Source organism: Phacochoerus africanus, chromosome 14 (genome assembly GCF_016906955.1).
Source record: "Phacochoerus africanus isolate WHEZ1 chromosome 14, ROS_Pafr_v1, whole genome shotgun sequence".
Classification (NCBI taxonomy): domain Eukaryota; kingdom Metazoa; phylum Chordata; class Mammalia; order Artiodactyla; family Suidae; genus Phacochoerus; species Phacochoerus africanus.
In genome coordinates, this window is record NC_062557.1 from 13,106,557 (window position 1) to 13,119,310 (window position 12,754).

Consider the following 12,754-nt stretch of genomic DNA (forward strand, 5'->3'; position numbering starts at 1 on the left):
ATGCCTCTTCTTCGAGGAGAGATCTTGGCTATCTCAGAGCACCCTCCCCGCCCCCGGCACACAGTGAGGATCCACAAGCCAGCGGTGGTGGTGATGGCGGCCACACTTGTGATTTCGGGTGCGAGGGCTCGAGGAACTTGGTCACTCTCCAGCTTTCTCCAGGACGGGGAAGCCGTGGTTTCCTCTTCCTCCACCTCCAAAGGGCAGGCGCCTAGAGATGCCATGTGGGGGTTGGACCAGTAGCCTTAGATTTTCCTGAAAAGTAAAGCAGGTTGCCCGTGTGCCATGTCAGCGGAGATTAGTGTGACAGCCAGCTGGCGGGACAGCTGCCCTGGAGCTGCCTGGGGTACCCCGGCTCTGGAGGGCCGCGAGGGAGCTGCCATGCTGTATTTGTTTAACACCAGTTGTTGATGCCTGCCTTCTGCGGGGGAGATGGGCTGTGTCCTTTCCCCTGGCATCCTCTTTGCCCTCCACGTGGTGGGATACAGCCTTTACGGTCCGCAGTGGAAACTGACAATTGATGCAGACACTGGCCTGCACCCTTGACATTTTGCCCAGCATCCTGGGCTATTGGGAAAGTGGGTGGGCTGCTCGAATGGTGGCAGGCTAAGGCCACACTTCAGTCCGTGCTCACGGCTCCTGCCGGCTAGGAAGAGGAACCTCCCCAAAGAGGTGTGGAGTCCTCTCGCCCTGAAAGACATTTTGGAAGTACTCTAGTGACCTGCCTCGACTACGGTTAATCATTTAAAGACACATAGGCGCCCTGGCACCCAGGAAGGTGGTTGAGGAACCTTCCAGAGCAGTGGTTCTCCACTTTCTGTCTGCCCACATTGGGATCACCTGCAGGGCGTGTTGAAACACCTTGAGGCCTTTTCCACAGCTTGACTCAGTTGGTCTGGGGAGGGGCTCAAGAATTTCATTTCTAACAAGTTTCACGTTGACACTGATACCTTTTGTAGGGCCATGGTCGTAAAGCAGAGATGGGCAGACTCTCTCAGTTAGCATTTTAGACGTCATGGGCCATGCAGGCTCTGTCAACAACGACTCAACTCTGCCACTGTAGCCCCAGAAAAGATGTCAATGAATGAGCATGGCTGTGTTCCACTAAAACTTTATTTACAAAACAGGTGGTGGTCTCATTTCAAAAAAATCTTGTAAATTTTTTTTTTTTTTAATTTTAACGAGTTAGGAGACAGAACTTCATTCTCGGTACATTTCTGAAAGCGCTTGGATGCGAGTCAAGGGTTAAAGGCTTTGATGTTGGTCAGCCCCCATCTCTGATAGGCACCAATCGCTAACCTCTGTATAGAATGAGAATAATTTTTTTAAAAAAGGAAATGTTAACATTTATCAAGCTTGCATATATGTTTGATTTACTGTCATTTATACTATTCTGCATGATTAGAATATTCTAGAATGTTTCAGTTCTTTAGGAGTTCCTGTTGTGGCTCCTTGGGTTAAGAACCTAACTTGTATCCATGAGGTTGTGGGTTCAATCCCTGGCCTCACTCAGTGCGTTAAGGATCCATCGTTGCTGCAGGCTGTGGTGTAGGTCTCAGGTGCAGCTTGGATCTGACCTGGCTGTGGTGAAGACTGGCAGCTGCAGCTCCAGTTCAGCCCCTAGCCTGAGAACTTCCATATGCCCTAGGTGCAGCCCTAAAAAGAAAAAAATTTTTTAAATTTCCATCTTTAAAACGTACTCATCAGAATTCATTGATGTATATGTGGCTTAGACTTAAGGTTCCAAAGTCAACCAAAAGGTAAATTATAAAGTCAAACTCACCTTTGGAATTCCCTCAATCCCCAGCACCTGGGCTGTGAGAAAGTCACAAGCTGAGAATATCTTTGAACATCTTGCGTTGGAGAAACCCTGGACTGAAGGGTCCCTCCAGGTTCCTTGTCTGCCGTGGAGCCCCTGGTCTTCTGCTCTCCCCATCACCATCATTCAGATGGTGGCAGCTGCTCAGGCCACAAGAATGCTTTGGAAGAAAGAACTGAATGAGGGAGGGTCCTGACGTGGGCATGTTGAGAATGAAATTGTTACGTAGCTCAAATAGGATCTTTTAGTGCAACCCTCCTGCATATTTATAAACAGAGGTGCAAGAAGCAGAGGAACTTAGCTTTACATGGATTTGCCCTTCTTAGCCCCTTCCTAAGATGGACTTGTTTTGTCTTTGTAACAATCACATGAAGCAAGCACTGTTAATCTCTCAGTTTACAGACGAGGCAGAAAGGATAAGTCATTTGTCCTAGGTCATGCCTCTGGAAAGTAATCGAACCGGAATTTGAATGCAAGAAGTCTAATTCCAGAGTCCCTGTTCTTTAATTGCTATGGTGTGCTGTAGGTAGCTTTTACTCACCCGTCATCTACCTGTGGATCCAGGAACAAAAACAACTACTTGAAAAAAAGGCTGCCTTCTCATACCTTCAGTAATTTGTAGGCTATGCTGGAGAGGAGAAGTTGCAGCAGGGGGCTACGGGATGTAGACATTCAGGGCATTTCCAGTTTCTGTCTGATTGCGCTGGAGTTGCCCTGTGCACATGCATACAATGCTTTGGAAACAGTGCAGAAGCAGGAAGACATCCCTGTTGGTTCGGGTCATGCATCTCTGGTCTTATGTTTGTGGAAATGCTGCCCAAAAGGAAATGGACCCAAACTCTGTTGAACGGATCCAGGGTGGTTCCGTTCATCATCACAGAGATCCTCTGATCTTGTGCCGCCTCTGCTGTGTGGTGTGGTGTCGTTGAATGTTAACATAAAGATGGGGCGGGGGGGGGGGGAGGGGGGGCCTGAGCTTGGCTTAGTCCAGAATTGCGGTCCTTTCATGACTGGAGTGAACGGTGTGCTTCTTCTCCCCATAGGACCCCCGGAGCAAGCACAAGTTTAAGATCCACACCTATGGAAGCCCCACCTTCTGCGACCACTGCGGGTCCTTGCTGTATGGACTTATCCATCAAGGGATGAAATGTGACAGTAAGTTTTCTTTTCCGAGAGGTGCTGAGGTTCTGTAGCGTACACCCAGGGTTGGCCGAGCACCAGCTCGTCAGTAGAATTCGTTCAGATAGATCCCCGGCTGAGAAAGTATAGAATCTCTCCACTGTCAAAGTTTCCAGTTTATTAAACTACTTAATTGCCTAATTAGGAATCCCCCCCCCAAAAGCACCCGATTTAATGAAGTCGGTGCTTGTCACAGTTTCTCGTGGTAGAAATCTTTAATCACTGTAAAAATGCAAGCTAGTCCCACCCCAACGCAAATGCCATGTGTGGAGAGATGCTCCCCACCCCTGGATTCCACATTTGGTGAGGCTTCAAAATAAGCTAAGCATCCATTATCTTCCTGTGTCTCTAATTAGTGGGCGGACTGTGGAAAAATCCAGTAGGCTCTCCTTGAAACTGAAACCACAACGAAAATAAAAACAGGGCCGGGATCTTTCTTAAGTTCCCTTGCCCTGCATGTTTGTGGACAGATCAAATTTCTGTCAGTCCCTGAAGACCGCTAATGAGGAAGATATCTGCTCGCTTTCCTTCTTTCTTTTTCTTTCCGTCTTTCTTTTTCTTTTCTTTTTTTTTTTTTTTTTTGGTTCTGTATGTATTTCTACCAAATAACAGGAGGAAAGAAGAACAAGTGTGGAAAACTCTTTGCTTTGTTTATTCTCATGTAATGAGATTCCCTGGGCTATTTATTTGTTTCAATAAGATTTTATTTTTAGGACATAAAAGGTAATTACTGAGCCTGTTTTCCTAGTAGACAGGGAAGTGTTATGGAAACATCAGCATGCTGTCACTCCTTAGTGACTGCTACGGTGGCCAGAAGCCTTCGACGTGTATCCCGACATGGAGGAAAGGCACAGATATCATCAGGCCATGGTGTGTGTGCAAGGCTCGGTTCCGGGACCTTCTGTGGACACCAACATCTGCAGATATTCAAGCCCCAGAGCCAGCAGATACCGAGGGCTAACTGTATAATTACTGCCAACAACCCGAGTGTCAGTGGACCCGTGCTGCTCAAGGGTCACCTGTACATAAAAATAAAGACGTACAGACTTGATGGAGTAGATGGATGGTTTCTCAGAACACAGGGCTGCTTCACCTTACATGGCTGTGGACTTTAATAGCCTCATGAGACCTTGGTGGCCCTCAAGGCTGGTGGCTTTCCGTGTTTTGAGAAATGCTCAGATTCCAAACACAGTTTTTGGGGGTTCTGCAAGTGTGGATTCTAGGTGCATTTGTAAATACACTTTTAACTATTTTAAAACTTGGAACAAAAATGAATACCCAGGAGTTCCCATTGTGGCTCAGCAGAAATGAATCTGACCACGAGGTTGCGGGTTCAATCCCCAGCCTCGCTCAGTGGGTTAAGGAGCTGGTGTTGCCGTGAGCTGTGGTGTAGGTCACAGATGTGGCTCGGATCTGGCGTTGCTGTGGCTGTGGTGTAGGCCAGCAGCTGTAGCTCCGATTCAACCCCTAGCCTGGGAGCCTCCATATGCCACAGTTGTGGCTCTAAAGAGCAAAAAAACGAAGAAAAATGAATACTCGGATTGTTGCACACAGGATGTTTATGAGTCCAGTGAACTGAAGGTGACCTTGAAGACTGCATGTTGCCGGCTTCACTCAGTGGGCAGAATGGGCCATCACGTTTCTCCTGCCAGGATGGTGAAGCACGCCCTTAACCAGTGGTACCAATTGCACAGACTCTCTTGCATGGAGCAGGATTGGGAGGGTGCTGTCCGACCTTAACACAATACAGAAATAAATGAGCAATTGAGGCTGAACTACTACTCAAGTTGAGTCTTGACCTAGCAGCCCTGACAGCTGGCTTCCAAATTTTGTTGGAATCAGAGAGCTTTATCGGTTATCCAGGAATGTCTTTATAGCAAATAAATGGTATAGATGGGAGTGTATTAAGTAAATGAATGCTAATAACACTCATCTGGTTTATGTTGGGATTCTGCCTAAGATTTTGGCTCTATGATGGGTTCTGTTGCTAAAAATGTTGAAAACCACTGACCTACCCCAGCGTGCCTTGTTTTTGTTTTAAACTCTATTCCTTGGAGCCCCAGGCTTTCTGGGGCCACCGCCTCTGCTCCTTCCTGGAAGCAGGAGGAAAAGGAGCAGATGGGTGCCAGGACCCAGACCCTCCCCTGACTCCTGCAGAGAAGAGCCCTCTGCCCTCTTCCTGGGCCCTCACATGCTGGAGGGTCATGACGCTCTAGACACTTCTGCTGGGTGGAAAGAAAGTTAGCAAGCCCTTGTGTGGGCCGGCCTCATAGAGTGCAGAGTAGGAAATGGAATCAGAAAGCAAATGGGCTTCCCAAGATGAACAGGCCACTCACAGGAGAGCCGGTCAGGACTACAGCCTGGTGCCCTCGACGTCCGGCGCCCTCCCTGTCCTCCACATCCTTCCCGGAGGCTCGGGCATTTATTTCCTTTAAGGTGAACCTTCTGCCCAAGGACTTAAAGAAGTGATCTGGTCCACACAAGTGATAGCACAGCTTTTCAGGAGTCTCTGCATCATCTGAGTCCAGGTACATGATTTTGAAGAGTTACCTTTGGGACTAGCAGCCCACACAATTGCAAACCAAGTGATTGTTCTCCCCTCACTGCGTCCGTTACCCCCCTTTGACGGTTAATTGTCGCAGACATCCATCACCCGTGATGCTGCTTGCAGTTTAGTTCACCATGGTAACCACTCAGGATGAAACCGCAGGAAGCCTCCTCTGAAAGGTCCAGAAGAGCCTTGGAGTGTCCCCTGGAGGGTTTGTAAGCATCCCCGTGGCCACCCCTCCTTCTGGGAGCCTGGGAGTACAAGGACAGTGGAGCTGGAACACCTCCACCCTGTCTTATGTGTGTATTCACTGCCCAGGATTCTTTTCAGGGTTTCTTGAGTTCACTGCGATCAGACTGATCTTTTTTTAATCCTCCCCCTGCCTCGCCCACGTAATGTCAGCTGGTGAGGAATGGCTGCTCACGCCAGGCGTGCATTTGTTTCACTCAGAATACTATTTAAATATTTGAAGACAGGTTTGAAGTATCAAACACAGGTTCTTTCAACAACAACAGCAAAAGCAATGTACTTAGGCCTCCTTGGAAATACAGAGTTAGCTGAGGAAAGGAACATTTTTTTCAATTTCCCAGAGTCAGCCCCACAGAGTCTCTTTCTGAGCAGTGAGCTCAGAAAGGCACAAGAAATTCTCTGGCAGAAAGAATCCTCTGTTTTATTTTTGTCTTTTTAGGGCCACACCCACGGCACATGGAGGTTCCCCGTCTAGGGGTCAAATGGGAGTGGTCCCCGCCAGCCTATACCAGAGCCACAGCAATGCCAAATCCAAGCTGTGTCTGTGACCTACACCACGGCTCATGGCAGTGCCGGATCCTTAACCCACTGAGCAAGACCAGGGATCAAACCTGCGGTCCTCATGGATCCTGGTCAGGTTTGTTTCCACTGAGCCACGACGAGAACTGCAAGAATCCTCTAATTGTCAGTGTGCATATGGTTGGCCTCTGTGTATATAAAATGTGAACCAGCCTGCCCTTGGTATGTGTTTACCTATTCGAATATTGAATACTGTTAAATACCCGAGACACCCAGAGAAGACCTGGCAGGGGGTGTTTTGCTGCAGTTAAGCCTGGCTGACTGTGGTGCGAGTATTTTAAGGATCTTGTCACTCACAGGAAGCCTTGCTGGAAGGGACATCTGTGAACAGTTCTTTATGTCACCAGAAGCATTATCGCAGAGCATCAAGTTCGCGGGCAGCTCGTTTTCACGTCTGTTCTTAAACCAAAACACTGAAGGGGTGGTGCTGGTGTGCCTCCGTCTGCCCAGCCTCACTCTCTGCTGCCTCGATTCACAGCCTGTGACATGAACGTGCACAAGCAGTGTGTCATCAACGTCCCCAGCCTCTGCGGCATGGACCACACGGAGAAGAGGGGGCGCATCTACCTGAAAGCCGAGGTCACCGACGAGAAGCTCCACGTCACAGGTGAGGCGTGCGTGTGCGGTGGGAGGCACGTGGCTTCTCGGCGGGCATTTGGGCCGGGGCAGTGACCCCGGGACAGGGCTCAGCGGCCCGGGCTGGCCAGATGCAGAGCCCCTGATTCTCCTTAACACGTCTCCCAAGAGAGGGGTGTGTGCGCCCAATTCCCAAATGCTCAGCATCCCCTGGAGTCACAACCTTCCAGTGGAGCACGGGACTCTGACAACGTGGCTCACGTCTTGTTCCCCCAGTGATGGGGTGACCGGAAGTCAGCTACGCAAAATGCTACTGGTGAAGGTAGACCTGGGGCAAGGAGAGGTGGACGGATGATTTGATGTTGAAGGGTGTGTGGCTCTGATGACCTGAAGAGCCCACCAGGATGTAACAGCCGCCGCCCCTGGGTGTTAACCCTTCCTCCGTGCTGGGCCAGGGCTGAGTCGGTCCACAGGTAAACTCATTGCTCACCACTACCCAACGATTAGCCTCACGTTCCCGAGGAGGAAGCTGAGCACAGAGGGATGGACACTTTGCAGTGTCAGGGGGTATGGGAGGGGCCGGGATTGGAACCTCATCAGACTCCAGACCCTGTGCTTCTCGCTATCCCACCACATGCACCGCTTACAAAAAGCCAGGCCCTGGGACACACCCTTCTTCGGGCAGTGGGGAGGGGCACTGTCAGAGCACAGCTTTTCCCTTGGTTTTTGCCCCAAATCCACACCCAGTCAAGGTCTCCTGGAGGCTCATCGGCCCAGCGTCCTCAGCGTGACGTGCCATGAGCCCCTCTGTGTTGATTTATGGTTTAATCCCTCGGGTGTCAGCCTGGTTTCCTGGCTTTTGGGTCCCCTCAGTACCACCACTAACTCCCGTTGCCTTGACAAGGACGTCCGTTTTCATTAGATCAACACACGAACTATCATTATTATTGTTATTGCCTTTTTAGGGCTGCATCCTCAGCACATAGAGGTTCCCAGGCTAGAGGTCTAATCGGAGCTGTAGCCACCTGCCCACGCCAGAGCCACAGCAACGCGGGATCTGAACTGCGTCTGTGACCTACACCACAACTCAGGGCAACGCCGGATCCCCAACCCACTGAGCGAGGCCAGGGATTGAACCTGCGTCCTCATGGGTGCCAGTCAGATTCATTTCTGCTGAGCCACAACGGGAACTCCAACAGACGCATTCTGTTTCAGTTTGTATTTAGGAATTTTAAGCTACCATAAAAATGGAAAAATGGGCTTAATGCTGTGGTAAATAACAGAAAATATTATAGGAAAAAGGGACTCCAACCATCTGTTTTAAGGAAAAAGTGGGGGGTCGTGGAGGGGGGAAATTTCCAGAAAAAGCTCAGTTTTGGACCTCACATTTTTTTCTTTGAAAAATAATCAAGTGGTTTTTTTGTTTGTTTGTTAACCCAGTGCCGTCCTCTCGGTTAAGAATTTAGGGAACTCAAACAAGGGATGTCTAGGTTTTGCTAGGAGAGAGTCAACACGCTTTGCTGCCACACAACCTTGTGGAGCAAAGCGGATATAGCTGATGGTCACCCTGGGAGCGTGTGTAAAATCCCAGTCACAGACACCGAACCTCTTGTGACTTTGCTTTAGAGAAGGTCCTTCATTTTCTCCGAACTCTCCTACCTGCCCCCTTGCATTTGGGGCTGCTGTTGTCACCCTCATTCCCCTTTCATTGGACTGATGCTATTGGTGGGTCCTCTTGGGGCTGACAGCCGGGGTCCCTCTGCCCAGAGCAGGCAGACTCCTTGGGGACCACGAGCGTGTCGGCACTGTCACAGCCCCACACTCACTTCTCTCTGTTTTCCACTAAGGCTCCTCCATTGTCAGTCACGTATGGGGATCCGGAGCTTGCAGTTTAGAAGCTAGGTTAGGTGGTCGGGGATTGAGCAGCATGGAGGAGAATGCCTGTTGGCTAAACTTGGCAAGTTTTCTCTTCACTTTATAAGCTACCGGTGGCGGTGTGATAGACATCCCAGGTGAATAGTCAGCGCTCACCTGCGAGGTTCACAGCGCCCTGTAAGGCAGGCATACCTGGCCAGGGTTTTTCAGTGTTCGTCTCTCTCGCACTGTACTTCTGAACACAGCAGAACACACGCTGTGCGTGCTAGGCCGGCCCCGTGCCGTCTCCATGCGGTGCTGTCTGACGTTTCCAATCTCTTCTATGAGCCTCGGGAGCCTCGCAGGTGTAAAGCGTCACCGAAGGGCCCAGGTCCTGGCTGGGGTGGCACCTGGTGTGTGGTCCAAGGGAAAGGCCCACCGTGCAGGGACAGCAAGGAGCATCCTCCCAGGGCTCATGTGCCAGTGACTCCACCATCGCCAAGAGCTGAACGTGGTCCATAAACCGTCTTAGGGGAGGACACCCTCAACTGAGTTAGAGCTTCACACATTTGTGCAGAGATAACATCTCTGCTCCAGGACTGTGATTTCAGCAATAGCAGCTCTCACTCCCTGAGCACATCCCACAAAAGGGGCACCCTCTAAGCACTTTACCTAATTAACCTACTTAAACCTGTGTGGAAATGGATCTCCTTATAGATGAAGAAACCAAGGCACAGAGAAATGACATGCCCAGAGTCACCCTGATGGTAAATTTAATATGTAAATGTAATGCTTAATAGGTGGTAATATTTAATATCAATATTTAGGTAATATTTAATATGAGTAGTAATTACTTATATTTGTAATTAAATAATGTAATATTATTAGTAAATACATTACTGGTAGTTATTACCTATTAAGTAAAGTAATAGGCAATAACAGTGTAAGTAAAGGACTTAAGTAATAACAGTTAATGTTACTATTAATAGGCAACATTTAATATTACTATTCAATTTTTAATGGGTAAATTTAGTGGGTAAATTTAGTGGGTAAATTAATATTACTATTAATAGGTAATAATATTTAATATTACTATTCAATATTTAGTGGGTAAATTTAATACTTCTACCTATTTATTGGTAGAAGTAGAGCTATTTTACTAATAGTATCAGTAAGAACTGAAATGTTGTCTTAGCTCGAGCTACTCTAATACCTATCAGCCCATCAGTTCTGGAGGCTGAGAAATGCAAGATCAAGGTGCCACCAGTTTGGTTCCCAGAGAGAACCCTCTTCCTAGCTGTGTCTTCGCTTGGCAGAGGGAGAGAGAGAGAGAGAAGGAGCTCAGGAGTCCTGGAGGGAGAAAGGGAGCGAACTGCGGGCCTTCCTAAGTGCACTGGTCCCGCCCTAGGGCCCACCCTCATGACCTTATGCCTCCTAGTCCCCCATCTCCAAATACCGTCACCATCAGGGGGTGCGGCTTCAACCTACAAACTTGGGGGCACCTGTGTTCAGTCCACAGCACATCTAATTGAAAAGTACAGTTGTTTTCCGTGTGAAGGAAATTCAGTCCTAAATATAGAAAACCAAACCAAAGGAAATAACTAATTAGTAACCATCTCTTTGAAACTTTTAATTTAGACTGAATTTAGATTTTCAGAATCAGAATTAGCCTGGCTTCAAGGAGAACAGAAATATAAACATTGAACCCCAAGGAGAAGAGCTTACGGAACAAGAGAAAACGTTGTTGAAGTAGTAGAGTTTCTGTACCCCCTTCACCCAGCAGCCCTGGTGGGTAAGAAACTGTCCTTACCTAACCCTGGTGTAAGTGTCAGCGTCGTCACGTCTTTTCATCGTACGGATACATTTGTGGGAAATTGGTACCTATGTTAGTCACTAGAAATTGTTTTGAAGAGTGGAAGACATTAGGAGGTCTCGTCTTGGCGCAGTGGTTAACGAATCCGACTAGGAACCATGAGGTTGTAGGTTCGATCCCTGACCTTGCTCAGTGGGTTAGGAATCCGGCGTTGCCGTGAGCTGCGGTGTAGGTTGCAGACGCGGCTCAGATCCTGCGTTGCTGTAGCTCTGGCGTGGGCAGGTGGCTACAGCTCCGATTGGCCCCCTAGCCTGGGAATCTCCATATGCCGCGGGAGCAGCCCAAGAAATGGCAAAAAGACCAAAAAAAAAAAAAGAGTGGAAGACATTAGACTTGCTTTTTCCAGGATGAAAGGACGGCGAGGAATACCAAGCAGAGCCCTTCAGAGCCGTACCTGCCTTGCCTCCTGTATCACCTGCTCAGACCACCTCCTAATAACCCAGTAGATCAGGCATCGGTTCGTCTTGACAAATGGTTTCAAAAACACTGGCTGCCTTTGATGGAGTACTTCCTGCCTACTTACTGTCCATGGGTAGGACTGGCTCTTTGTGCTGAGTGCCTCAGAGTCGTTGTTTCATTGACCCTTCAAAAACAATACCACAGGGTACCTCGTTGAGCAAATGAGCTAAGAGAGGGGTAGGAAATTGCTCCAAGTTACGAGGTAGAAGGTGATGGGGGTTGGGGTTTGAGCCCAGCTTGGACTCCCACACCCATAGGCCCTGAAACTCCTAAGTCTCTCTCATTATTTAAAGAGTGTCTATTGGAATAAATAACAAACCCACAGGCATTCCTGTTGTGGCTCAGCGGGTTAAGAACCCGACTCGTATCTATGAGGATGCAGGTTCGATCCCTGGCCTCACTCTGTGTGTTAAGGATCCAGTGTAGCCGAAAGCTGCAGCTCTGATTCGACCCCTAGCCCAGGACCTTCCATATCCTGCAGATGCAGCCCTAAAAATAAATAAATAAATACTTGCTAACCCCCCTATTCAGCACCCCACAGGTTCTTTTAAGTGACAGAAGGTCTAAATGTGGGCCTTAGAACCCCGGGGAAAAGAGACTAATGTATGGAGGAATTAAGGAACAGTCCAGGTCCACGTGTAATTAAGTGCTCGATGATGTGGGTGCCCGATGGTAAGCAACTGGGAGATGCTGGGGTGATGCTGCAGAGGAGGAGCCTGAAGGACTGTAGCTATTTGAGGGCTGAGATGGGATTAAAAAAAAGTTGCCTGGCTTTAATGAGAACACAGATATAAACAATAAACGATAATGAGCAGATCTTATGGTACAAATGCAAGTGATTTCTTGGAAAATGCACTTAAACCCTAAGCGGCCGTGTTCATTGTTAGATTAGCTCCATTTCCATTTTACCTGTGCAGAATCATTCCAATGGAACATAATTCCCAAAGTAAAACAGAAACTCCCCATGGACTCCTTCTCTGGGATGGAAATCACCCTTTTGAAACCAGAGATCAATTTCTTTTCGAGATTGGTGCGGTATTTATGGGAAAGGCTCCCATTTTCATGGTGTATTTTCATTTTTTGCCTTGGGGCAGTGGTGCTGATGTTATCTGTCATTTTTTTCCCCTTTCAATACATGAGGTTAATAGGTTTCCTTCATTCTTGTGTGCTTTTTATTTGGTTTGAAGGAGTGGTTAAAAAAAAAATCCCTCATGGGAACAAATTTTCAATTTAATGTTGTAAGTAAGTGGAAAAAATATTGTGTACTTTACAGCTGTTTCAGGAACACACCTCTCCCACAGACAGATCGTCCCGCAGAAGAGTTTGATTTTTCTCAAATACTTGGGGCTGTTAATTTGACGTGGAGCTTGAGTTCCGTGGGGGAGGGGAAGGCTTCCTGCAGGGTCTGCGCTCCCGGAAAGCCTGCAGATTGCATCCTTCCATCTACCTTCTAGAGCCCTGTGCCCTTGTGTGCCTTTGTCTTACTCCGCCAGCTGTCAAGACTCGCCACCATGCTGTTGTTGAGGAAAACAGTAATAATCCCTCTGTGTCTTCGTCCAGCTCCTCAGGGCACAGTTGCAACAGAGTCAAGGCAGTGAGACTGGGCTTTGTGTAACAG

The 12,754-nt window shown here is 48.3% G+C and overlaps 1 protein-coding gene across 2 annotated transcripts in view; it reads left to right on the forward strand.

Moving 5' to 3' along the window:
• PRKCA (protein kinase C alpha) overlaps positions 1-12,754 on the forward strand; it is a 386,579-nt gene that overhangs the window by 259,956 nt on the left and 113,869 nt on the right. For both annotated transcript variants that reach the window (XM_047759338.1, XM_047759339.1), the window contains exons 4-5: positions 2,863-2,974; positions 6,853-6,981. In XM_047759338.1, the coding sequence (XP_047615294.1) occupies positions 2,863-2,974; positions 6,853-6,981 (241 nt within the window). The remainder of the gene's footprint in view (positions 1-2,862; positions 2,975-6,852; positions 6,982-12,754) is intronic.